General features: G+C 46.7%; 1 protein-coding gene across 1 annotated transcript in view; it reads left to right on the forward strand.

The window, feature by feature from the left end:
* Window positions 1–263: 263 nt before the first annotated feature.
* LOC144146619 (cytochrome P450 3A31-like) overlaps window positions 264–26,525 on the forward strand; it is a 96,635-nt gene continuing 70,373 nt past the window's right edge. The window contains exon 1 of the mRNA XM_077678555.1: window positions 264–496. Coding sequence (XP_077534681.1) covers window positions 264–496 — 233 coding nt within the window. The remainder of the gene's footprint in view (window positions 497–26,525) is intronic.

Consider the following 26,525-nt stretch of genomic DNA (forward strand, 5'->3'; position numbering starts at 1 on the left):
AAATACTGACGACTTCGCTCCTGCACTTCCCGCTCGATAGCCGTCGCCTCCGTGTCGAACTCTTGCACAGTCCGTGGCGGGTTTCGGACAACGCTGGAAAAACGCTGCACCTTGAAGCCGTGCATAAGGTAGCGAAGTTTCTTCGCGTCCGACATAGCACAATCAGTCCGGCGAAAAAGGCGTGCCATGTCCTCAGCAAACATGGTGGCACTCTCGTTGGGTTTCTGGATTCTCGACTCCAGCAAGCGCAGCGTATGGTCACGATGATCCGGGTCGGAAAATGCTTCCTGAAGCTTATGGCGGAAGTCAGTCCAGGACGAAAATGTGGCCTCATGGTGCTTGTACGAAATACTACCGCCGTCTTCCAGCGCGTAGTAGACGTGCCACAGTTTGACCGCATCGTCCCACTGATGAAAAGTGGCAACACGCTCGAAGTGAGCAACCCAGCCTTCCACGTCCTTGAAGACATCCCTGCGAAATTTATTGGGTTTACGAGGTTGGTGAATTACCACCTGGGGTGCGGCTAAAACGGCAGCGTGCGGGGCCCGACGAGTTCGGAAGTTTGAAAGGCCCGGTAATTCAGGAGAGAGACCGAGCTCACGCCGCCTGCTCCGATGGACCGGGGTATCAACGAGACACGGCCTTTCACGGGTGGCGCCGGACGGTGAACCAGGCATCAGCAAACCCGGCTCCTCCACCAGTTTTGCGTCATCGTAGACGGAGGTGTAGACAGCTGCTGGATGGCGATGTACCTATTTATTAGGCGTACCGCTATATTGAAGAGTACAGGTGGCACGGCAAGTCTCACTGAAGATGGCTGAATCAGTCTGGCGCGCGAGCGGTGGACCCACACATTTGCCTAGTCGTCTTCGAACACCTGGCTTGCCAAGGAGAGGGAACGTAACACTCGCTGGGGATTGAACACCGCACAGCGGTCACACACACCACAAGCGGGGGATCGCTGCTTGATAAATATCCTCGTGGCAATATATACGCTGACAGTCAAAAAATATAACAATTTAAAACTAACACGAAAACTGGTGATAAATAAGGAACTCGTAACACTGCACCCCACGCTATGTTCCACAGGCATGTTCTTGACTATCTGGGTGGAAATAATAATCTCTTTTTGGGATAGCGACCACGATGGTAAACTCACACAGTTTCGTTTCGGCGGTCTATTTGTGCAGCGCGAAATATTTCTCTTGTTATTATATCTGTGTGTTTTGCAATGACTTGCGTTTTGTAAACGTTAGGGGCGCCGCTTCGGCAATTTCAACAGTGGAAACCTAAGTGGCCACTAATCAACTAACGTACTTTATAGTTACGTTCTTTATTAATTCATTAAAAAAACGGGTCTTATGGTCTACATACGTTTTCCCAAAGGACAGCGGAATTGAATAAACGACACCTTTTACACAATCTAAAAATCGGATTTTGTGCTTAAAAGAGCAGGACTGCATTGTGTTTTTGTTGACTCAGACACATTGCAGAAAGCTTTTTTTCTGGTGCGGAAAATGCAACTCGAAAATGCGACTCACCCCTCGAAGCGCATTGCATTGTTCACGGGGCCCGCGTTGGCGCCTGCTGGCGCCGACAGCGGTCGCCACCGCCGCTTCGGCTGATGCAACCAGCCGCCCCCGCAGCCGTGTATGCATGCGGCGCTCGGTGGTTTCGGGCAACGTGACTAGTCTCGCGCATGGCGGAAAGAAACGGTGCGTTCATCACGAATGAACTCCTCGCCCGGCCTGCTCCGGTGAGCGTTGCACGAAACCGAATGGCTTTAAGACGTAGTCGGCAATACAGCACACTCTTAGGCAAAAAGGACTAAAATAGGGACTAAAATACAGCCGTTAGTCTTCGCGGGCGACCGTTCATCTTCAAGGGGAGTATCTGCGGCAGAGTACGTGCCGTGTGCATAAATGCGGACTAACTGTTCGTCCCAGCCGATCTATAAGGAGTAACGGGAAGACGAAACGCATGCAGTTAGTCTCTTTGCTGCGTCGTTAATCCCCTTGTAGAAAAAGAGGTAGAGGAAAAAAGAGAAGAAGAAGAAACTGCTCGGAACGGTGGCCTCCTGCCTCTCTGCTTCTCTTCGCCCGCCCCTTTCTTAACATTTGGTGCCGAAAACCCCGTGCGGCAACGATTGACTTCAACGCACGACCTCAAGGGCCCGTCTTTCATCTGCTCCGCCCCTTCGCGCTGCGAGTGGGGGAGGAATCGTTTAACGAAGTGGTCATGGAACGTCACGGCTGGGGGGACGATTGGGTGCAGCCTACCGCGTAATGGAGCGACTGAAGAGCAAGATTTCTCCGCGAAGAGCCAAGAATACGAGGCTTATAAAGGAAGCTCGCTCGTTGCTCGACGCTGGATGTCAAGACATCGCCAAGCTCACGGGCTTGCAAGATCGACTCATGGCCAACCACGCCGAGCTCTTGAAGATCAGCGAGGAGCTCGAGGCCTTCCTTACGGCGGAGGAACAAGACATCGAGTATCAAGCGGCCGAGGAATACAATGATAGGACCCTCGACACGTTGGCGGAAATTCGATGCAAGATCGACTTTCTTGAACGAGCCGCTCAGAACGCCCCACATTCGCGGGCTGTTAACGAAATGGTCCCGTTCAGACAGGAAAGTGCGGCCACGACCTCGGGACCTCGGCTTCCGCCGCTGGACGTACCGGTTTTTCGAGGTGAGCTTCAGCTTTGGACGGGTTTCTGGGAGCAGTTCGAGCAAACCATCCACAACAACAACGCTCTGACGCCCACGTCGAAGTTTTATTATCTGCGCCGTTACGTGATGGGGGAGGCGGCTGCAGCAATCACAGGCTTACCGACCACAGACGCCTGTTATGCGGATGCTATAGAAATCCTCAAGCAGCGATACGGGAACAAGCGAAGGATTCAGCAGCACCATCTTTCCGCACTGAGGAATCTGTCGCCTGTAAAATCGTCTGCTGACATACGGGGGCTCAGGCAGCTCTACGATGCGGTGCAGCTGCATAGCCGCTGCTTGAACTCTCTGAAGGTGCCCACCTGCAGCTTCTCTGCCATGCTCGTAGATATATTGCAGCACGCGCTCCCACACGATATTGTGCTGAATTTTACTAAAGAGAAGCGGCATCGAGAGCTGACCTCCTCCCCAGGGTACGGCCCTCCTCCAGCCAATTCATCGGGAGAGCTGAACCCTTCCCCAGCAGACGAGGCACTCCCAGCCCGCTCATTGGCAGTGACAGCTGAAGCGGACGATGAATTGAAAGAGCTGCTCACCTTTGTGAGGATGGAGCTAGAGAGCCGCGAGCAGTGCTGCGAGTTGCCCCAGCGACAAGTTGCTGGCAACCGACCAGAGAAGCAGCGAAGTTGCCCCTTCACGGCGTCGGCATTACACGTCACTGCCCGCAAAGACCGAAAGGAGGAGTGCTTCTTTTGCCATTCCCAGAAGCACAGCACTCGTTCATGCACCGCCGACCTCTCGCTGGCTACTAAGAAAGAGCATCTCGCAAGGGACAGATGTTTTAGGTGCACGACCAAGGGTCACCAAGCGAGAAACTGCAGGGCCAAATTGAGTTGCGCGTCGTGCCACGGGAGGCATGCAACCACCATGTGCGACCCTTCGTTCAAAGGCAATAATGCAACCGAGGGTGCACCGGGAACAACGGTCTGCGTATCGGCCCCGGTTCAAGCGTCTGGAGAGAGCAGCAACGAACAGTCGAACGATCGTTCTAAAGACAATGGGGTGTACCTTCAGACGTTGCGAGCATGGTTGAGCCACGACGGGAGGAGCCGACTCGTTCGAGGTATACTCGACGGCGGAAGCCAGAGGTCGTTCATCACCGAAGACCTCGCAACCAAGCTGCGTTTGAAGGTTGTGAACGAGACGACGGTCGCATTCAACACGTTCGGCAATGCTTCTACTCCGTGTGCGCAGAAGCGAAAAGTCGTTCAAGTTCCCCTTCGGAGCCAACACGCTACAGATGTCCACTCCATCGAAGCGATAGTGGTACCTGTCATCTGCCAAGATGTATCAGCACCATCAGCTGATATCTCTTTCGTAGAAGATGTGCGAAGGCAGGGCAAGGTCTTTGCTGACCAGCAGATGTTCATAGGAGTAGATTCAGAGCCCGGCCTCGGTCTGCTCATTGGATCCGACTATCTTTGGCGTTTGCTAACGGGAGAAGTTATTCGGAGCCCGGATATCGAAAGCCTGGCGGCGATAAACACTATTTTTGGGTGGACGCTTCAAGGTCCGTCTCGGCAGAAGGCATTCCTAGATGGGGAAACTCACCTCATGGTCTGCGTTCTGAGGGTGAGCAGCGTCACGGAGGACGAATCCGCGTCAGAGCTCTTGCAGGCTTTCTGGCAACTGGAATCAATGGGCATAGCGGACTCGAGCGAACAATCTACTGATTGCCTGGTACAGTTTAAACAAACAATTCAGAAGAACAACGGAAGGTACACTGTTGCACTCCCCTGGAAAGAAGGCTGGAAGAATTCCTTGATGGACAATCGTGACATCGCACTGAACCGGCTGCAGAGATTAGTAAAGCGACTTTCTCACCAAGAAGGGCTGCTACAGAGGTACGACACAGTGATCAGGCAGTACTTGTTGCTCAACCATGCTGAAGTCGTATCCAAAGTAGTTCCTGACGATCGGGTGGTTTACTACATGCCGCATCGCGAGGTCGTGCGCGAGGAGTCACTGACAACCAAGCTGCGAGTTGTTTTTGACGCGTCCTCGCATTCGCAAGGTGTACCATCCCTCAATGACTGTCTCGACAAAGGAACGAACCTCAACCCAGAGTTACTTCAGGTTCTGCTGCGGTTCAGGTGGTATCCTATAGCTATAAACTCGGACATAGAAAAGGCATTCCTTCAAATCGAAGTGCAAGAAACGGATCGGGACGCTTTCAGATTTCTCTGGTTTGAGAACATTCCCACCAGTTCCACGGGAAAGATGGTCGAATGGAGAATAACGAGAGTGCCATTCGGCTCAACCTCAAGTCCCTTTCTGCTCATGGCCACTATCCACCATCATCTGGATACGGTGAGCGAGGACGACCAGGACTTCGCCAGAAAACTGAAGAAGTCGTTTTACGTGGATGACTTACTCATAGGAGCGGACACATACAACGAAGGATTGGACGTTTACGAAAGATCGAAATCTATAATGAGTAAAGCTGCTATGAATCTTCGTAAATGGAAAACTAATAACAAGCAGCTTCACAAGGTTTTTGACCAGAAAGAGGAAAACGTTGACGGAGCATCAACTTCTGGGACCGTGCTGGGAATGCTTTGGAATACAGAGCATGATTGTTTTGACTTTTTGTTTTTGAGCAGTAACCCAGTACTTGGCTTCGGTCACATCTAACTCGAAGCGTTCTTTGCTGAAGACGGCGGCCAGGATCTTCGATCCACTTGGAGTTCTCGCGCCATTTACTGTCACAGCTAAGATCCTGTTTCAACAATTGTGGATGAGGCAGGTGTCATGGGATGCTGAGCTACCCACCGATGTAGCTATGTTGTGGAAAGCCTGGTGCGCCGATTTGCTCCAGCTGGTTTCGATTAGGATCCCACGGTGCGTGAGACATGGGCTTGACACAGTAGTGAAAGCTGCTGACATTCATGGTTTCGTAGATGCCAGCTTGAAAGCATATGGAGCGTGCGCATACCTCAAGGCTTCAGGCACCAATGATCATGTTGTCACTTCCTTGATTATGGCCAAATCTCGAGTGGCACCGATGAAAGCCTTGACTCTTCCGAAACTGGAACTGATGGGCGCAGTGGTAGGAACGAGAATGGTGAAATACCAGCGAACATCGTGGGATACGTTGTCGCTGAGCGTTGTCATGTGGACGGATTCTACAACCGTACTCAACTGGATCCGAGGGCATCTGAACAAACAAAACCAGTTTGTCCGGAACCGAATACTTGAAATTACAACTGTAACCAAACCAGAGGACTGGATATATTGCCCAGGTGAAGATAACCCTGCAGATTTGTTGACGAGAGGTGTGTCGGCGACTACTCTACGTGAGAGTCGGATATGGTGGAGAGGCCCAGAATGGCTGCCGAAACCGCGTTCTGACTGGCCTACTGACCCAAGCAGATTGAAAGACGCTTGCGGGGAGAAGATGGTGCCCCCACAGCCGGGTGATAAGGTCTCTCAGTTTGCAGGGGTGCTTCTTCAGACACAGGGAAATTCAGAGCCCATTTTATGCCTCGAGAGATTTAGCAGTCTGCAAAAGCTGCTGCGTATCACAGCACAGGTCTTCAGGTTCATGGAACGTTGTCGACGTACGCAAAGGTCGTTTCCTGCGTCGATCATCGCCGAGGAGATGGACAGGGCCGAGATTTTCTGGATACGGCATACCCAAAATGAAGTTTTCGACCGAGATATCGGGCAACTTCGAAGTGGCCATTCTGTCCTGCATAACCTCCACCCATTTTTTGACAACAACCGAGTTCTTCGTCTAAGTGGTCGTCTTCAGGGAATGAAAGCTGCCTACGAGGAAAAGCATCCGGTCGTACTACCCAAGCGGCATGCCTTCACAAGGTTAATGGTTGTTGAAGCCCACTGTCGTGTATTTCACGGTGGCGTAGCGAGCACTATGGCCCAGTTACGTCAACGTTTTTGGGTTATTCATGCTCGGCAGGAGGCGAAGAAGGTGATTCGTGCTTGCTTCCTCTGTAAACGATTCAGCAGCAGACCTGTTAACGTACAACATGCTCCGCTGCCTGAGGACAGACTACTGGCTTCCAAACCATTTGAGGTAACTGGACTCGACTTCGCCGGTCCACTTTACGTGAAAAACACCCCGTGCGCAACTACTTCAAAGACTTATGTATTGCTGTTCACGTGCTCTACCACAAGAGCTGTGCACCTGGAGTTAACAACCGGACTCTCTCCGGACGCTTTCCTTCTCGCTTTTCGTCGGTTCCTGGCGCGCCGAGGGGTACCGTGCACTTTGTACTCCGACAACGCGCTCGCATTCAGAAGAGCTTCAAGAGATATCAAAGAGGCACGGAGAATAATGGGCACCTCTCCATTATCCTCATTTCTCGCCACCAACCGGATTAAGTGGAAATTCATGGTCCCAGCAGCGCCGTGGTGGGGAGGTTGGTGGGAGAGGCTGATTCGCTCCGTAAAGTCAGCCTTGCGGAAGGTGCTTGGAAAGACGAGCCTGAGCGCAGAGGAGCTGACCACGCTTCTTACAGAAGTAGAAGCTGTCATCAATTCAAGGCCTCTTACTTATACGTACACCAGTGCGGAGGAGCCCTCGCCTATATGCCTTGCGCACTTTCTCATTGGAACTTCCTTGCTGAGCATACCTGGCCCAGGCAATGAGGACGACTCCTACATCAACCAGGTGACACGTGAAACCACAATTAGCAAGCTTCGGTACCGGCAGAAGCTTTTGGACCACTTGTGGAATCGCTGGAGAAGAGAGTATATCCTTGAGGTGAGGTCCTTTCATCATCATCCAAGTGCGTCCAACCGAAGTTTACAAGTTGGGGACGTGGTCTTGGTGGAGGCAACTGGCACCCCCAGGAGCCTTTGGTTGCTGGGCCGTGTTACAGAAGTTTTTCCTGGACGAGACGGGCTCACTCGGGCCTGTAGCTTGAAGACGCAGGATGGGAAGATAATTAAGAGACCGGTGCAGACACTTCATTTCCTAGAAATGGGACCTCCATCTTCTGGTGGGGGGAGAATGTAGAAAAAGAGGTAGAGGAAAAAAGAGAAGAAGAAGAAACTGCTAGGAACGGTGGCCTCCTGCCTCTCTGCTTCTCTTCGCCCGCCCCTTTCTTAACACCTCTAATGGCGTCGTCGTTGCCCTTTCGCGCATATGTGTCTGCCAACAGTTTTATATTTCTAAAACACAAGCCAGTGCAGTCACTGGGTGCTTTAGATGGTTCCACGGGAGAAACTATTGATGTTAGTTATAAGAAAATCGCCTAGAGTTAGTAGAGCGGCGGGTAATGGCAAGGAGCGGCGAAGCGCGATTGCCATACGCTTCTCGGCGAGGTTATGTTGAACGCTGAGTTGCATACGATTCGTGCGAAGTAATAACGGCCAATGAAAGCTTTCAAGCGCCTTAACAGTAACGCAAAACTTAGTGACAATAGCAAAAGTGGATTTCTGAGCGTAATGAATATGTATATGTTTAACAGACGAGAAAAAACGCATGTTGCTGATGACAACTGCGAAACAAAAATGCTCGCTGCAGGTGAGCGTCTTACCATGGCGTCTTACCATAATTGCCTTGGGCACCAAAGCTATGTGTGAGTGAAAAACAAATAAACGAGAGGCCATTAGGCCCTGGGGGGAGCAAGGATGAGGGAAAAAGGGGAAGGGCACAATTCGCAGAATGAACACAATGCTGCAACTGCTGTAAAACTCACTTGCGTTTCCCAGTCGCAATCGTCTAGCGACGCGAATTTGAAGAATTCAGGCTAAGCAACACCGAATTCGCTTTCGCCGATGCAGGAAAATATGGCATGTTTCCTTATTCTGACACTCACACAGACGACACCTTTCACATACGTTACATAGAGCACTTAACATATGTATCGAACACTAAGAAAGCACTTAGCTTGCGCTAATTCGTGCAGAAACAAATGAGTCGTCCGATCGCCCAGCTACCTATCTCAACTAGGCGACGACGAGTTGATTGTTATTTACGAGAAAAAAAAACTATGGTTTGGAGGCTCTACGTCGAATCGAACTGAGCAATAGTCCCTAAACCTAGCAAAGCGCTAAGTGCAAGGCGCAAAACGCGGTCACGTTCGCTCGCACTGATAGAAATTTGGGCACCAGTTGCAATGGATCTGTTGCGTTATGCCCTGAACTACACGCCGTACACTTGAATATTATCTACTGCATGGTACCACTCGGCGGCGTGGTCCAGCGGATAGCGCGTCGGGTTCCTTGTGTGTAATTCCGGGCGTCAGTGGTTCGATCCCTGCCGGTGCCGGAGTTTTTTTCTTTTTTCTGCACTCTACGCAGTTCCTCCTTGGGGAGTATCGGAACGGACCATCCGGGTGAGGGACTAACCGTTGGTCCCCTCGCAGTTAGTCCCCAAGAGGGCTAATGATTGTGGCAGAGGCCGTTAGTCCCCGAAAGGACGAACTTTTAGTCCTTTTTGCCTAAGAGTGCAAAATTAAGGGTTGACCAAGCGAAACCAAGGTACAGACTAACCAAAGCTTTTTCGTTACGTATCCAAGGTTAGCGGAGGTAAGCCGTAGCCATTTTTTATAATTTCATACTTCCTTTTGTTTCTTCGCTGAACATTTTTTGGTTTTCTCTTCACCTGTAAAGGCTTTATTGTTTCTTCTTTCCTACAAATAGTTTTTTAACCTGTAAATACTTTATTTGTTTCTTCCAATCAAAATGTTTTCTTGTTTTCTTTTGTCCTGTGTTTTCTTTGTTCGTTTCTTCACCAAAAGTAAATTTGTTTCGTCTTCACCGGTAAATAAATCAGTTTTTTTATTTTAAATAAGCTACATCAACACGACACAAGATGTGTTGCTTCAGTGTCTGCTATCATCTCTAATGTAAGCGCGAAAAGTGTGTGCGGGCTTCAGGTTTGTAAGTGGAAGCAGAAAACGGTCTCTACGACGAGGAAACTTCTTCAGTTAATGAAATTTTTCAGGCTCTACAGTAGTGCCGATCTCGAGGCCGGCGGCTCCATTTCGAGGGAGGCAAAATGCATGGCATCCGTCTACCGTGCGGTGTGAGTGCACATTATACAACTCCATTTTTTTTTGTTGAACGGGAAGCCATCTAACTGAATGCAAACGCTTGTGAAACTGCAATGCGAACTGGGGCCGTTAAACTACATTTCACGGGTGTCATGAAATGCACTGTTAAAAAAGTTTTAGGGATATATACCCGTTATTTCACTCTTCCAGAAAAAGCGTGATACAGCAACGGGTTCGTTTTCACCTGAATGGTAGAAATGCCGCCCGAGAAATGTCGGCGGTGTGCTTATTCCAGTTGCGAGCCTTACCGCTCCCTGCGCACCTAGGTCAACCGCGGTGCCGTGGCATCCGCGCGCTGTAGAGTCACGTTTTCTCCGCCGGTATTCACACCTCACAATTCTAGCCACCTTAACGACGCGCTCGAACGAAGACAGGAGGTCCCTTCGTGACAATGTTGTGGGTGGTGGTGTTTTTCATCGGGGACTCTCCAGTGTTAGGTCTTGTGATCGCGGCACAATCTGCAAGTATCATTTCGTACACTGAAGGTGGCACAAATCTCGAAGGCCGGCCGCCGTTGAAGAGGAGAGAACGCCATGTGCCGAAAGACTCGTTTTCATGTCCACAAGGCGTCGGGAGTGCATGGCCACGGCCATGTTGTAGAAAGCGAGGAAATTAGACCGAGGATGGGCTGCTTGATATTGGCCGTTGTCAAAAGCCACCGGAATGTGCGACGTAGGCTAAAACTGAATGTGAGCGACCGCGAGCTGTAGGTGTTGATCAGCTAGTTTTTAACGAGGATTAACGGGGAGCTCGTTTCTCGGCGTCGTCGATCTAGGGAAGACGCTCGCACGTTCGCCGCACTACTTTTCTGCCTCATTTATTGCCCGTGTAGCAGTGGGCTGAAATGGCTTTCCCTGTGATGTTTGAGCCATTACGTGTTCATCAACATTTAAAGAGAAGGTCACCACGCACATTTCCATTTGAAGACCTGTGTACATTTATCTGTAAACCACCCCTTATGTAATACCCCAAACATGGGGATCTTTAAGGTATTAGAGTGATATGATGTGATGTGACGCTGGTTGGGCGCTGACTTCAGCTTCGTATCTACCAAGGAGCGGTTGTGGGTAACCTTATCGGTGACGCAGACGAGGTGGCTGACTCTGTTGACGGGTTCACTTGCTGCCGCCAGTCTGTGGTCTCCTAGTTTTCCGCCCATGAGAAAGGCTGGCAGCACTTGCGGGCGGGATCGCCGGAGTTACGTTGATAGCAAAAGACGCACGAAGTGCCAGGGTCACCGAGCATTACGGGTAAACGATGTTGAGAACGGGACAGGAAGGAATTGGGAGTACCGTAGGCCGCTGGATTCCCGTCAGCGTCGGTGCAAGTTGGGTGCGATTGAGGACAGCTGAACGGTAATTTCATCAATGCGGCTCACACGTCCAGTAAACCTGGAGTGGTCCCTTGAGATGGAGGCCGTATCGGCGACTGTGGCGATGCTTCGGCACCGGGAATGGTCTGCGATTCGGTCAGCTAGTACCGCGAGTTGGTCAAGTGGCATGTCAGTGGCTGCCGCAAGTACTGATACCATGTTCCTTGGGAAGCGTTGGAGAAAGAACTCCCGAAGAAGTGGATTTTTAGGTCCTGGCCTTGATCGCCCAATAGCTACCGCATGCGTTGTAGCAGCTTCGAGGATTCCCTGTGATCGAGCTGATCGGTGTTCGAAAGCTGCTGCAGCCCACTCAGCTCTAACTAGGACTTGCGTTGGATGATCGCTGCCTTGAGATGGTCGTCCGCCGCTAGAGCATGTGGGACACCAAGGATGTCGGCAAACGAGACCGCGATGCTGCCTGGCAGGGAGGTCACAGCCATGTTGCATTTCGTCTTCTGAGTACTAATTCGATGCAGAAGAAAGCGTGCTTCTACTTGTTTGAGCCATGTTCGCGGGTTCCAACTCCAAAACGTACAGGTGGCGGCACGTGCATTATATACAGACTGACAATTTCAAGACCGTGGCTAACACACACCTTCTGACCCGCGGCTAACCAACGTTATCCGATTTTTAAAGCTTCGAACTTGTGGCTGTATGCAGTCTTGTGAACGTGCAATATTGTCCAGGGAACAACTGACGCACGTTGAATGCCAGCTTTAAACCAACGATTTTGTTCCCATGGTTGAAAGCAAAACTAGAACGGCTGTGGGAGAAACGTTCCAGCAAGTGGTAAGTAATCCGAATGTGAGATTCAGAGGCATACTTCTTTCATATACGTGTGCAGTCTTTGTCAATATTTTCTAGGCCAAGGCTAAAGTGTGCTGACTGCAAAATACTCAATGAGCAAGCTTACGTCCCGAGTGAGACTTAAATGATTCCTGCCCGAAAGCTGGAGAAAACATCCTTCCACCCTACTGTCATAATAAATTTTCGTTACATTTAAAATTAAATCTTATACTTCGAATTCTGTGTGGTCGAGAAAGCCTATGATTGGCCTAGAAAATCTTGACAAAGGGTGTACACAAAGATATTGAAAAAACGTTGCCGCACTTCGGGTTGAGAACGTCCTACCAGCGGCTAGGTGTTCAAAAGGATTTACAGGTATTGAGAAATGAAACTCCACAACAAAAATTGGTAAAACAACGCACAGATAGTGCAATTTCTTTCCACGCAGATGAAATATAGGCGTTGTTCAATTACGTTGCAATGTTGAAAAGGTGGCTTTCCTAATATACCAATACCGCATCATTATTAGACCTGCACTATGAGTATTTTTTAAGTTCTCTTGTTTTGGTTCACCATTTCGTGTTCATACTTCACTTGCTCTATAACGTACAACTCAGATACAATATATTTTCTCCTACGCTATTTGACGGTAGCATCCCAGCAAACCACTAACATGTCTGCGACGTCCCAAAAAGATCCGAACGTCTATGTCCCAGTAGTATCTCTATTAGACATCCGTACAACGTGCAATATTTTGATAAAAATTTCTGGATGTTGAGATAACGTTGCTGGTACCTCACTATCGGACGTTCTTTTAATTATGCTAAAGAAGTACTCTCGATGTTCCTGGTGCTACATTTGTGGACAATACATAGACATATTTGCTGACGTTGTTCAGATGTTGCTGGTATGTCCGTTTTTTACTTCGTGCATGTCTATCGCATTTACATTTATTTTAGCTATATCTGCTATACTTTATTTTCAAACTATGCGCAGGCATACTGTTTTGAAGTTACCGAGGGGTTTTGTATGTGTTTTGTATGGGTTTTGTACCAAGGGGTTTTGTGCAAGTTTTGTAATCCACCAATATTGCGCTTACGGAAACATAAATGCGGAGGACATACTAGACAAATTAAACTCAAGATATGCGTCAACAAAATTTGATGCTGATAGGAGTTTTTATTCAGCGAAACCACCATTTTACTTGCTTCTACCTTCGTAATGAAAATACAAATGCTGACCTGACAAATCACTGGTGACACTGTTCAGCCACGTATGTTAACAAAAAAGTTTCCCCAGCTTGTACGGATGGTGAAAGGCTGGAGGAACATGAGAGCTGACGGGCTCTCCCCCGGTCACTTTCCTCACCGTACGGACATCTTACCCCACAACAGCGGAAGAGGCGGCCATAGCCCTGGCCCGCCTCACCAGGCTGCCGCCACACAATATTATCACTTATTCGAAGAGGGCCATTCAAAACTTCATTTGTGGGAGCGTTTCGGCTACAGCACTCAAGATTCTCCAAAATCCCCATACTCAACCACTCGACATCGTCTCGACCCCGGCTCCTGTGTGGTGGGAGGCAAAGAGGCGGCCCACAACGCAGCACGAGAACTAAACAGCCGTGCTGGGCTTGCTCCTGCTCTCTAACAAAGTGGTCGGTCGGCACGCGATCGTCTGCTCTCATATCAAGAAGCCACGGAGCATTATCGCCTCTCCTGGCGCCATTTTCCCACTGCCCACACATCCCTCACCAACGCTCAGAAGCGCCTATGGCGATTCCTTCAGACCAATTCCCTCGCCCGTCGATCCCTCCTCCACAAGACGTACTCCTCTGAGTTCCCTGCGCCCAACTGTCCCCTCGGTGACTCCCTTGACGCATTAAGCCACGGCATGTGGGCCTGTCCTGTTAGCCCATTCTACCCTATCTCCAGCATCGAGCAGTAAGAGGACGCGCTCGGCTGCTCGCAACCGGGGGCGCAGCTACTTCTGGTTGACCGAGCCGCCACTGCCGCCATCAGCCTTCGGCCGGTAGCCACTACGTATTCCTACTCAACTTGCTTGGAAAATAAAGTGATTTCTCTCTCTTTCTCTCTCCGTTCGTCGGAGACCCGGCTGTTGCGCCTGACATATATTTCCTAACTTGCTCCTGAAAGCTTTCCATGAGTGGCCGGCCGGCAATGTTTCGTCCGTTGGCTTAAACAAGGTGGACCGTGTAGCACGTGCTCGGAACCGCGGCTACCGGGTTTACGAACTCGGCGTCTGCAGCGCGAGCTGTTCGGTGCTGCCTTCTTGCGCGAGCGTACGTGAACTGGCGAGTAGAACAGCACGCGAGAGATCACGTCACAAACGCTGGCCAGAGTGTTCTAGAAGGGCAAGTTGGATGATGCTGGGTGCTCGTCCCGAGCCGCACGCTCACGTCCACTCGGTAATTTCTTTTCTTTTTTGAGGTCTCCTCACGTGGCGTAAGCCCACGCTCAAGCCTGGATGATGCCGGGCGCTCCTCACGTGATTCACGCTCACATGCGTTTCTATTTTCTGCGTTCAGTATTTTCATTTTTGTAAGCCCCTGACGTGGCTGAAGCACACAAAAGCTGGTATGAAGCCGTGCGCTCTTCATAAAATGCACGCTTACGTGCGCGCGGGATTTTGTTGGTATTTTTTTCTTTTCCAACCAAGAGCTTAATAAACAGCCGGGCAGTGAAAAGATCCGAAACTTCAGTAAAAAATATGAAAAGGCATTTTTAATGTCCATCAATGTGTGTCTGTAAAAAACGCTTTGCCATGTTTTGAAAGCAATTCTAGCAACGCTCAGCCGAACATACGGGCTCGAAGGCAGGTGAAATACCCTGTATGAAAAAGCCATCGCTGAATTGCAAAACTAGCAGACCTTCAAGGTTGGCACTTATACTTTAGGATTTTGTAACTTCAGAGCATTTATGATTCTTTGGAGGTAATTTTAGTCCTAAGCTTGACTTTACCACTTCTGGAGCATCACAATTAATACCACGCCTTTGGATAGCTCATTGTCCTTGAAATTGTTGCTTGTGAGTGTTAAAGATTTCTAACTGTGCACCACTGTTGAGCTTGGTTCCAATATTAAAATATATTGCGACACAAACTGGAGTGGTCACTTATTAAATAGGTGAAGCAAAGGTTTTATGGTAAGTGATCTGAAGACGGTATCCACTCCCTGCATTGGGCTCAGCTATTTCAAAAGGCTTAGTAAAAGTCTATGTTGGCACAAAAAAATAGGAGTGTCCATGCATGTATCACCAAAATCCGACACCTTTTGTTCTTTTGCGCCTTAATAGTCAGTAGAAACATACTACATTCTTAATTATCATAAACGTTGTTTCACAAATTCTAAAAGCAAAAGGAGCCGATAATCAAGCTAGCGCACTTCTCTGAAAAAGAAAAACTGTGTGCTGCAGTCGGGATCGTTCGCGCGGCATAATAAGCTGCTGGGATAGGAAATGGACGCTCCTAGTATTGGTTTAGGAAGTAAGACATTAGCTGTATGCGTTATATTTTTTCATTTAAACTTATACACACGTAATGTCTTGAGATGTCAAACATATCAACCTGCGTGCTTTTGATTCTGTTATTTTAATTTCGCGCCATTTGCGTATGTTGGGCTGCTCGAATTAGCAATGCAAGATTTAGGCAGATAAATCATCTTTATTGTATTTTAGTCAGCGAAATTCCTTATAAAGAACAGATTTTATTTAAGGCTCGAGGTTCGCAGCCGACAATGTTTCTTTATTGGTATAAGAGCCATGAGCGCCGTCTGCTTCATCATTGGCGTTGAGCGCGACCACGGGCGGCGCTGTGGAGAACGCATCCTTGACGTCGGCTTAGGGATTCTCGCATTGGTCGTCTTCACTCGGGCTCACTCTCTCTGCTGTTTCTTTGCGCGCGGTTAAGAGTTTGTGCTTGTCCGCAGCAGATCTCGCGTATGCGCAACTTTTTTTTGTAACAAAAGATTTAAAATAGCGTAAACTAGCTCAAGGCGTGATTTTAAGAATAGTTTGTGATACCGTTCCGGAAAAAAACGTTGCCGGCGTCACCCATGCATTGCTGCGAAGCTGGTGTTGTGCGGAGCGCGAAGAGTCGGAGCTAGGCGTCAGCCTCTGTATTCAGCAGTCTTTCGAACAAAGGTAACAGCCGGAGGCTGACAACCGAGAAACAGCGAAAATGGAAGACCAAAACAAATTCCTGGCTTTTGCGGCGATCGGCTTTGGCAGAAGGCATTACGTATGTGAGGTAAAACAGATTTGGCAACCTTGCCTAACGCTCGAAACTATTGTATTAACTCACTTTACGTTGTCACGGCATGAATGTGTGCCGTCATGCACTATGGGGCACAAATATTGTAGGTTGATTTCTAAATAACCTGCTGTGTGTATAGACGCGTGCTGGTTTTATACCAGCCTTCTAACCAGTATTCAGGCTTATTGAGCAAAACAAGTAACCTGTATGGCAAACGTACAGTAAGATTATGTTTGTTCAGATGTGGAGGGCTCTCAGCCAGATCATTCGAATATTTAGATAGGTGTTATATTGAATCTGCACTCAAGAGGGGGAAAGCCTAGAGGAGGAGAAATCTTTAACAGTAAAGTCGAACTGGTTAGTGGGCAGGCTCCTCAGTCCAAGACGAGATTCATTCTTCAATTCACCGAACGTCATCCCGAGTAGGCCAGGATTTGTTGTATGCGACTGAACGGTTGGAAAACAATAAAGAGCTGTCCGGACATATTCATTGGTTTCGAATTGTGTTATACTGAAAATTGGCATGTATAATTTTTATTGCGTTCGTTCGCAAGTATATCAAGTTTTTAACACCGTAATCATGTCATAACTGTTGGAGCTGAGATTGAGTTCGTTACGATAACGATTGTTCGATAGAAATTAGGCACACAAAAGCCGCGTTGGAGTACTGTGGCCAACGTTATCTGCGCCGTAGCACAAATCTCATTGCATTGCATATTCACACGAACTTTGTTAGCCTCGCAAACATCCCCAAACCTCCTAGTTCGTTTGGGATGGTGCAGAAAAATGAATGCGTTGGGCACAGAAAAAAAAACATTAATCTAACACAAGCCAACAACAACGAAATAAATAGAAAACACCCGTTTTATTTCCTGCTGTGCGACCCGCCGCTTGATGCGTAGCATTAGACTGTTCAGTCTTCATAAGAGCATATCAGAACTAGTTAAGGGAAGCCTACGCATTTTGAATACTTATTGAGGAGCTCTGAGCACTGAATCTCGCAAATGCGCTAGATAGGACGAGTGACACAAGATCGTCTTAGCGATGCTCTCTGAAAGTCGTTCTCTTTCTCCTCGTGTGTTGTAAACTTGTGCGGGATAAAGCTCAAAACTATTCAGAGCTGACAGAATGTGACTGAAAACGTGCTTTTTAAAGTACCAAAGCGTCAAAGCGGCCGATTTCTAGCAAAGGGACTGCTGCCAGTCACAACTGGACGACCGCGGCGCGGGTGTAGCAGTGGCGCGAAGTAGCAGACGACAGCAGAGCGAGTCCCTAAGCCGACGTCAGATCCAGGGGGCGCCACTCAAAGATCTCACCGCCGATACCCGCAATGCCCAAAGTAGAGCATGAATTCCTCCCGTTAAGAAAAAACTACATAAAATACACAAGATGTGTACTAATGCTACAGTTTAAACCGTTGAAAACTTCGTTGTTTGATATGTTGTTTTGAAACCGCGAAATAACGATGGAGCTATAAAGCCAGATAATATGAGCCAATCCAATCCACTGGCCATGACTTGCGGCGTGCAACAAGTGCAACTGTGAGACGCGTGCTGCGCCGCTAAGTTTAAACGTGTAACAGGATGAGAGCCTTGACTTTTACTCAAATGCCTACTGTTACTACTTTGAATGAATGAAGACTATTCAGCTCTGTGAATTGTGTCGTGAACTGAATTCGTCTGCAAGGGCTGAGCGAGTCGAAAGCGCAACGACAGTTGTCACCGATGCAACGCTATTTAGACCGTTGCCGTTGCGACCTATTTCATCGCCTTCCCCTAGTCAGTATTGTGCATCTCAACGTCATTACTAATGGAATATCACGCTTTATTAGCTTTGCCAGCATATCTGTGAAAAGGCATATAGGTTGTACTTTGTTGCTGGCGTTGTGTGAAACGTTCCTTCGAAGTAAAGCGGTGGCGTTACAGACGAGACGGAGCGATAAGTAGATAAACACTTGCTTTTTTTCTTTTGTAGAGAGTTTTAGTACAGCGTTTGTTGCCTTTGTGTACAGAAACGCTAAGTTTTTGCGTCCCGTACGTAAACACCGCAAGGGGAGTTTTAGTAGAGCGTCTCGTCAGTTTTGCGTAACGACACGCTAATGCATACGGCACCATCTCTCTTAAGTTTGCGAAATGACTCGCCGGCTGGTCTGCTAGCGAATGTCGGAGTGCTTGGACAAAATATAGTTCTTATAAATAGTGGTAGCTCACATTAGCAGTCATTGTTAGTTTGAAGGTTGCCTTAGTAGTGCCTATGGTGACAATAAATTATATCCACTCCGCTCACTTCCTGTCCCTTAATGTTACACCCATCATCTAGCGTTCTATTGCCTGCTAAGTCGTCCTTAATTTATGTGAGACCGTTTTAGTGAGCCTGGAAGTTTCTGCCCCGTAGGAGAGTACCGGCAAGATGGAGCTGTCATACACTGTCTTTTTCAGGGACTACCACTACTTCGAGTTTCTACCCTAGAAGAACTGCTGGTGGAAAAAGAGAACCTCCGCCGCGCCACGCGTGCTTTACTTCCACCGCGTGGAGCTGACCTCCCAAGTGGCCTCGCTCGCTGGGAGGAGGTGTTGCTGCGGAGACTTTTAGTTGGGGTGGCGTTATCCCCAGCAGTTACTCACGCTTGGCCTGCCCGATACCACGCCCCGTTTGCGGACACCTGCCCCTTCTGTGTGACGCCTGCTCCAGAAGCTGACGTTGAACACCTGTTGTGGACTTGTTGAGGTCTTAGAAACGCCAGAATCCAACACCTTTGAGGAACAGGGCTCCATCCTGGGAGACCCCCCGATCATAAGCGTTTGATATGGGAACCCCAGTACCGGTCTTTTCTTGGCTTTCTGCGTGCAACTGGTGCAATGTTGTACCTATAAACATCCCTGTTATGCCGTAGGGCAATCTATCGCAATAAAAAAAGGTACAGTGGTAGGCGGCCATTCTGTATTATACCAGCCTTAAAAGCTGTATTAATAACACAGATTTTCCTCTACCCATGCCTAGATTCAAGAACTGGCGTGCAAGGGAGGTGCTACTTCAACAGTCTTCACAAAACGGCTGCTCAAGCTACTGTTGACGGTAAACTTAGCGCCGGAGTTCTCCGGGTTTGTGAAAAAGAGAAGCACGCTTTTTTCCACCTGCGAGTGGCATCGTGCTTTGTGTGTAACTATCTTCGTGTTGTTACAGACATCAAATTATTTCACCAGACAATGTATTGGAGACCAGATTTTTATTTTCAGTCACATCCTGCGCAAATATCAGCTTTGTCGACAACCTGCGGCTTCTTACTTTTTATTGGTAGAAGAGGTATTAAATTTCTTTCAATTTTTGGACCATAAAGTATTAACTCACTTTCCAGCCAATCAATTCTCCTACTATTTTGGCCGTTTCTGGCACCACAACGAAGAACGCAAACTGTTCAAGACTCCCTACCATACCTGATGAGGTAGGCATGCACCACTGAACCACCATCGAATCATTTCCGTTCTTCCATGCGTTTTTATTTTGTGTTATTGTCTTTGAACGTATCACTTCGTGTGAACCACGTAGTCATGTAAATCTGTCTTGTTTTAACTATTATTCAATCGTTTACGTGTTCCCCGTTTTTTGGTTTCCTGCCAAATCATATCACTTGGTGTGAAATATTGAAATAGTGTAACTTTGTATTGTTTTCCCAACCACAATTCAATAGGTTGTTTCTAAAGTTTTTTTTGTTGTTTATTGTTCTCCTGCCACTTCACTAAGTGTGAATCAAATGATTACGTAAATTTTTACTGCTCTTGTAACCGCCGTAAAGTCATTTCTGTATACACACCTTTTCTGGTGTCCATAATCATTTCCCTAGATGTTGATTTGTTTAAAGTGGCCTAAATTTGTATGGCACTCACAACCACCCCTCAAACACCACTTTTGTGTTTCCAAGGTGCTTTCATTTTATTGTTCCCCAAACTTTTCACTAGATGTGAACTATTTAGATTCGTAAATTTGCTTTGTTTTTTTAACCACCATTCAATCGTTTATTTCTTTCCACACTTTCCTTGCGTTGTTTTTCACAAATTTCCCTTCATGTGAGATATTTCAAGTTGCATAACTATCTTGTGCTTGTACCCTGGGTTTACATGTGTGGTTTTTCCTATTTTTTGTTAAACTTTCTGCATGTGTGTGACTTATTTATAGTTTGAATATTTGTACTTTTCTTGTAATTATACAATGCGTACCCTGTCGGCCAGGGAAGATAGGAATCAAAATTAAAGTGGTTGTGTTGCGAAAGCATATTACATAATTTCAAATCAATATAAAGTGTTTTACCTGAACTCTTGTGTTTTATGTGTACTTTGAAAGGTTTCTTACTACCCAGCTGCACTTACAGCTAGGTTGGCAAGACTGACATTTTAATTAGTTTAATTGTTATATTGTTTCTGTGATAGTGTATTTGCAGAAGGCCTGTACAGCCGTGCTGTGTGGTACAATTCGATGACGCTGCTGTGGTTGTCTTAGTGTCAAGGGTGCTTGTGCTGATCAGGACTGGTTTGCTGTTACTCACTGCCACTTATTTTCGATGCGACATTTCTTGTTTAGAGATGTGCTTCGTGTGCTTCTGCAAGAGTGTGTGGTCAGCTTGGCACTTCACATATGAGACTTCATGCAGTATGCAGCACTTCAAAAATGGAAACACATTTTTCTAGAAACCAGGTTCCGAGTAACAGCAAACAGTGCTGAATAGCTAGCAAGACATGTATTTGAAGTATGAGCCCCCACAACAAGTCGGCAACCTTGGAAAGGGGGTTGGCCGAACTCGAATATGTATAAAGAATGTAAATTCCAGGCGTACATGTTCATCTCAACAATATCATACTAACGTACACAAGTCATGAATATAACAAACTAATGCTTGTGCCCAAGACAGAAAACTAATGTAGAACATACATCTATATACGTCCTGCATGCGTACCACAACAATATCCATAAAACGTACCACTAAGGTAAAGTCCCGTAAACAGCACATAAAAGTACCATGAGACGTCTATTGTTTGTTATCCTTTCTGTGATTTCGATGAGTTTTTTGGAGTTGTAGCAACGTTGAATATATGTAACTCTGACCCCAACGGTACGTCTCCTGGACAACAGCAATGTCGATTGCTGACGTCTCCGGGATATCTGCACTACGTAACGTGGTTTGCTGGGTGGTACCATAGCCCCTGTGACCAGACACTCCTATGTACTTGCTGGAGCTTTCACATTAAGTGGAGCTGCTTCAATTTTTCCTTGACTTCAACCACGTTCATTCATCCTCATCCTCAGAGAAAGTTACCTTTCCTGTAGGGCATGCTGGCATACAACGGCATCAGTGAGGACAATAAATCTTCCATGTAATAAACAATCATACTAAAACTTAACTATGTATCAGGCAATGCTGTCCTAAAAGAGCTTCCCAGACGTTTTTTTAACGTTTTCCCGCGGAATGCTCAAGAGAAAAGCACTTTAGGGGTTCCGCGTGGGGTCGTAGCTCGTACGCGGTCACGCTATCCAGCGACAGCGGTTACGTGGCGTCGCGTACCGAGACAGAGTCCCACGGAGTCACAAATTCAAACAGAGAATTCAAAATTATACCCGCTTCTCCGTTGATTGAGCCTTCCAGCTAAGAGTTACGAGGACACTTGAACAAGAGCTTTATGTAATCGGAGCCGCCGGAACCTCCTGCCACCGCTAGCACTTGTCATACATGTAGTGATTATTTATCGCCAAGAAAACTGCACGTACATTTCACGCGCAATTACTGTAATTAGGCGGCAGCACCCATGTTAATTTAGTCGAAAATGCTCCTGGGGTTGGTCTTTTCGAAATTAAAAGAAAAAAGGCTACCTGTCGAACAAAACACCGCGACATGTTCAAAATGACCAAAAAAGCTCTAGCGCGTGCGATATGAAGGTAACCACAAAGAAAAAAGAAGTCCCGCTCGTGTTGTTGCAGGATGAACAAGAATGAGAACATAGAAATGCATGAGAGCTATACCAGGAGAAATCTCTCGAGCACTGCGACGGTCGGAAAACTGAATTGCATCAAACGACCCTCTTTGATTTACACTGAATTATATATAATCGCATTGTATCGCACTGAATTGCTTTAAATCGCTTCGAGCAGCAATGAGCGAGAGAAGTAAGGCAGACAAGGGAAGAGCGTGAGGTTTCATAGCAAAACGCGAAGATTTTTAAAGCTTCGATCTTGTATCGGTGTGCCGTCATGTGAACGTGCAATGTTGTACAGTGAACAACTGACGCACGTTGAATGCCGGCTTTAAATCAATGATTTTGTTCCCATGGTTGAAAGCAAAACCACAACGGCTGTGGGAGCATTGTTACAGCACATCGTAAATAATCCGAATTCGAGATTCAGAGGCACACTTTATACATATACGTGTGCACATTTTGTCCATGTTTTCAAGGCGAAGGCTAAAGTGCACTGGCTGCAAAATAGTCAATGTGCTAGCTCAGGTCCCGAGCGAGGCCTAAATGATTTGTGCCCGAAACCTGGAAAAAATCCTTCCACCCTACTGTCATAATATATTTTTGTCACATTTAAACCTAAATCTTATACTTCGAATTCTGTGTCGTCGACAAAGTTTATGATGGGCATAGAAAATCTTGACAAAGGATGTACATTAAAATATTAAAAAAACGTCGCCGCACTGCGGGTTGAGAGCGTCCTACCCGCGACTAGGTGTTCAACAGGATGTACAGGTATTGAGAAATGAAACGCCATGACGAAAATTTGTACAAGAACGCACATGTAGTGCTTCTTCTTTCCACGCAGATGAAATCAAGGTGTTGCTCAATAAGGTAGCAAAGTTGGAAAGGTGACTTTCCTAATATACAAATACCGCGTCATTATGGGACCTTCACCGTAAGTATTTTTCGATTTTGCTTGGTTTGGTTCATATTTTTGTGTTCACACTTCACTTGTCCTTGAGCGTACAAGACAGATACTACACAATATTTCCTCCTATACTATTGGATGGTAGTATTTGACATGCGGATGGTTCCGTTTTTCGTAATGCAATACAGTATGCCACAGTACAATACACAGACGTTTATTTGCAGTATTATTAGCAGTGACAGAAACGGGAAAATATTCGGCAATGAAAACAGGATTAAGCAAGCTACACTGCAGAGGGAGTGTAGGTACCAAAACAGTACCAATATTCAGATACGCTTCTCTGAAGAGAACACGTGATGATTGATATGGCCCTTCTTCAGTCGCCGAACTAGTTCTTTAAAACGTTGAATAGAAGCTTTAAATTGCTGCATAGTAAAAGCGTTAGTGCCTGAAAAATCTAATAAATAAACGCAGTTAGTTTGGGCCAGATGTAGAGCCTAAATAATTATATTACAAGGAACCTATACGTGACCTACGGCGTTACAAAATACCGGTTTGTTAAAACTCAGAAATATTTTAAGACGGTGGTATTCTAAATAAGTGTTATTAAATGGAAATGGAAAAAAAAGAAAAAAAAGTTCCTGCGTTTTTGCAGCCGCTCCTTTCCATAGAGGCGATTTCCCGTGCAAGCCGGGTGAACTTCCCAAGCGTTGTATTCCCACACAAGGGCTGAGCGTCAGGCCGGGGAGTCACTTGTACCTATATTACCGGTAGGTGCCCGGCGCCACAAAGGCACACGAATGCACATGGTGCCTTCCACAACCACGATGGACGCTCAACTCGCAACCGCCGCTGGCAGGACATGCCGCCAGACTCTTTCAACTCCGGCTATGGCCCAACGCGGCATGATGGCCGGGGGCCCCGCCAGATGGTCAAGGTTCCGGGGCCCCTCGATAAGGTAAAGGCAGCTTTCCATACGTGAAATCCCCTTTCAAGTTTCCGCACTCGACCAGGGACGCCTGTGCCCGATAATGAAACCAGTAGGTGCCCGGCGGTACCAAGATTTGAACCCAGTACCTCCCGCATACGAAGCGAGTGCTGTACCTCTGAGCTATAGCTGCGGGTATCGCTGAGCTATCGCTGAGCTATCGCTGCGCGTAAGCTATCGCTGCGGGTAAGCAATCACACTCGGCATATGCCCTGCCACATTCAGGTGCACGTGCGCAGAAATGCGTACTATAACATTATGCAATATGCGAACCACGGATGAATTCTACTAGTATTGATATAGCATTGCCCATACCCAAAATACCACTTTCTGGCGAGAAGGCCAAAAAATGCACATTTCGGTACTTAGAAGGTCCAGAGTTACGCGATTAGATTTTTTTTTTCTTAAAACACGTGCTTCTTTTCAGAAAGCAGTGTTGCATATTTCGTGGGATCAGAAGCTACACAACGTAAAAGGGCTAACTATCAGAAATTAAAGAAATACAAGGACGCATACCAGGCAATGATTTGATATCGCCCTTCAAGTACACTCGATTCGATTAGTGTCTGTACAAATTCACCACCACTTACACACTGTCTTTATTCGCCGCTGCATACAACTGATGCATACAAAAATCAAACCCAGCTATCTGCTCCGTCACGTCGCGCTTTTAAATTGCTGCGAACGATCGAAAACGAGCTAAACCACATTGTGCTCGTCGGTACAGCCAGAGCAGTAGGCGTCATTCGATGGGCGCTGCACGGAGCCCTCAGTTTCCGAATTATGCAGTAATGGTCAGTGGACTCGCTTTTCTTTGAAATGACCACACTCTAAACTTTTTTTCCTCCTATATACTCCATAGAGGTTCTTTTTCGCCTGTCCTCTAGTGGTCCTCCTTGTAGGAGTTTTTTTACTACATGGAACAGGGAGGTTTTGTTTACCTCCTCAAAACAGGGAGTTTTTAGGTTATAGAAAGGAGGTATTTAGGGAGTGTTAAGAAATGTTCGGGAGAATTTAGGGAGGTCAAAATGGAGTATTCTTTACTTCCTGAAGGGCGTTTTTAAGTGATGTTTATGGAATTTTTAGGCGGTTGAATAGGAGCCTATTATGGCTCCCTTTGGAAGTACTTATGTTAGTTTAGGGGCGTTTTTAGGAGGTTCAAGGGAAGCATTTACTTCTTTTGAATGGAGTTTGACGAAAGCTTGGGGAGTTTTGTAGGCCTTCCGAAAGCAGGTTTTCAAAGCCACAAGGGAGAATTTCTAGTTCCCTGCGGGAGTACTGATTTCACACGGTTTTTCTCGATTTCAGGTTTATTTCAAACGAACTTTCACAGACAAGTTTACATGGTACATGGTGTACACAAGGAGGTTCCGAATTAAATACTTATGGCGACCTCATATTAGAAATCACAAAGGGTACATTGCTAAATAACACGCCAGTTAGGAATTGAAGACAGCAATACGATGCTAGTTGAACAAAACGTAGAAACAATATTACTACAAGAACTGGAAATACGCGAAAAACAAAGATAGGCACAAACACAACCGCATGATCAGTGAAATCATTATAGAATACTAGAGGATCGAGAACGCGTCAGTACTTATCAGTACGCATCAGCGCTCAGTACACAGTGAAAAAAAATGGCTGCAGTGGTTTACAACAACAAAAAAAATTCAGTAGGTGGTGAAATGAGCGAGAGCTGTCTGCTAGTTGAACAAATTGTAGAAACAATAATAATACAAGAACTGGAAATACTTGAAAAACAGATAGGCACAAACACAACCGCATGGTAAATGAAATCATTATATAATACTAGAGGATCGAGAACCCGTCAGTATTTATCAGAACTTATCAGTACACATCAGTACTAAGTACACAAAGTGAAGAAAAAATGGTTGCAGTGGTTTACAACAACAAAACAATTTTTCAATTTGTCGTGAAATAAGCGAGAGCTGTGCAACGATTTGATATTTAAAGGTAACAAGCATTTTGTAGGTGGTAAAGGCACAAGAGATAAATGATGTAGGAGACAGACTGCAGTGAGATGGCTATGGATAAATGAGTAATATAAAGAACGAAAAATATGCTGCGGAAAATACCAGTGACTTTTTGATAAAGACACAAATGCGGCAAGAAAAGTGACCGAGTCTGACGGGTTAATTGCAATGATATAGAACAGAATGGGTGGTATCACGACAGCTTCTTCAGAGTGAGAACAAAAAGCCATGAAATTCGTGTTTTTCGGATAATTTTTAGTTGATTCATTTCGCACCAGTTGCCAATATTATTTAGATAATTGTTTCAAGTTAAATTAGTTTGTTAATATTATTGCTTCACTGAAAGATAGCTGTATTATGAGCATACAGAACGGCCCATCAAATATCCCCTTTTCAGTAAAAAAAGAAAAAAGAAAAAGTCAGAAATATAATACGGAATTCTTTTTGACTACTATCCAATGATTACAGGATTGAAAACAAATA

The sequence above is a fragment of the Haemaphysalis longicornis genome, unplaced genomic scaffold, assembly GCF_048455015.1.
Source record: "Haemaphysalis longicornis isolate Haplotype H1 unplaced genomic scaffold, Haemaphysalis longicornis Haplotype H1 scaffold_7, whole genome shotgun sequence".
Lineage (NCBI taxonomy): Eukaryota > Metazoa > Arthropoda > Arachnida > Ixodida > Ixodidae > Haemaphysalis > Haemaphysalis longicornis.